Source organism: Microtus ochrogaster, unplaced genomic scaffold (genome assembly GCF_000317375.1).
Source record: "Microtus ochrogaster isolate Prairie Vole_2 unplaced genomic scaffold, MicOch1.0 UNK68, whole genome shotgun sequence".
Classification (NCBI taxonomy): Eukaryota; Metazoa; Chordata; class Mammalia; order Rodentia; family Cricetidae; genus Microtus; species Microtus ochrogaster.
This window is the reverse complement of record NW_004949166.1, coordinates 1,398,476-1,400,040: the sequence shown is the minus strand read 5'-3', so window position 1 is coordinate 1,400,040 and position 1,565 is coordinate 1,398,476. Positions and strand designations below refer to the sequence as shown.

The following is a 1,565-nucleotide window of genomic DNA, read 5'->3' as shown; positions in this document are numbered from 1 at the left end:
CACCACTTGTTAAATATGCTTTCTTTTTTCCATTTGATATTTTTTGCTTCTTTATCAAAGATCAGGTGTTTGAAGATGTATGGATTTATATCCGTGTCTTCAATTCGGTTCCATTGGTCCTTCTGTCTGTTCTTATGCCAATACCAGGCTGTTTTCAGTACTGTAGCTCTGTAGTAGAGTTTGAACTCAGGGATTGTGATGCCTCCAGAAGTTCTTTAATTGCACAGGATTGTTTTGGCTATCCTGGGTTTTTTAATTTTCCAATTTAAGTTGAGTACTGTTCTTTCGAGGTCTTTGAAGAATTTTGCTGGGATTTTGATGGGCATTGCATTGAATAAATAAAAAATTTTAAACTTCTTTTTAAACAAGGTCTCTCTATGTGGCCTTGACTGGGCTAGAAGTCGGAGGGTGGGGGATGTTACTTTGTTTGCTAATACCTTAGAAAAGAATGGAGGCCACAGCAGCCCTGTAAGAAACCAGACAGAGCATGGGCCTGCCTAGAAGTCACACAAGCGCATCTGTCTCTTTCTCCCAAGTTCCTGAGTTCTGGCATTAAAAGTGTAGGCTACTGTTCCTGGCTACACTGTTTTTTAGACTGGATCTCACCTAGCCCAAGCTTGCCTCAAAGTCACTCTATAGCCAAATATAACATTAAATTAATCCTCCAGCCTCCACCTCCCAACTTGTGGGATTATAGGTGTGTGTGTCCATGCCAGGTTGATGCTAAGGATCCAACCAGGATTTTGTGCATACCAGATAAGCACTCTACCAGCTGAGCCCCAGACTTTAATATACCGTGATTTTGGAAGTAGGGGGAATGGCGTGATGCTACTGCCTCTTGCCTTCTGCAGGAGCTGGTCCGGCAGCGAGGAGTCCTAGAACACACCAAGAAGATGGTAGACAAGATGGATCAGGATCTGAAGACAAGCCAGAAACATATCAACAGCATTAAGAGTGTGTTTGGAGGATTTATCAACTACTTCAAATCCAAACCAGTAGAGACTCCGCCTGAACAGAATGGCAGCATTGCCCCTCAGCCCAGCAGCAGGTGAGTGTGTAGCATCTGCAGTCTGAACATGTAAACAGTAGAAACAGGTTCTGTGGAGGAAGCCACGGCAGGCATCCTGGAACTCAGTAGTCACCTGTGAGAAGGGACTTACCTCGGACATGCTCAAAGAGAAGCTACTCCACTTACCCCCAACTGTGTTCATCTGATTGATGAAATCCTACTCCAGTCATTGTGATTCCAGTCTTAGAAAGTTTAATCAATACAAATGTGACTCATTTACAGAATGTTTCCTTACCAAGTTCATCCCAAAAGGCAGACATAGTAGGGCCTGTGTGTAATCTTGTTGTAGGGACTGAGGCAGGAAGATAGCAAGTTCAAAGCAACCGTAGGCAATTTAGCAAAACCTCGTTTTAGAAAAATACTAATAAGCCGGGCGGTGGTGGCATACGCCTTTAATCCCAGCACTGGGGAGGCAGAGGCAGGCGGATCTCTGTGAGTTCGAGACCAGCCTGGTCTACAGAGCTAGTTCCAGGACAGGCTCCAAAACCACAGAGAA

General features: G+C 44.4%; 1 protein-coding gene across 1 annotated transcript in view; it reads left to right on the top strand.

Annotated features, from left to right (window-relative positions):
* Window positions 1–1,565, top strand: part of Snap29 (synaptosome associated protein 29) — a 27,816-nt gene that overhangs the window by 15,083 nt on the left and 11,168 nt on the right. Inside the window, exon 2 of the mRNA XM_005369992.3 lies at window positions 852–1,048. Within this exon, the coding sequence (XP_005370049.1) occupies window positions 852–1,048 (197 nt within the window). The remainder of the gene's footprint in view (window positions 1–851; window positions 1,049–1,565) is intronic.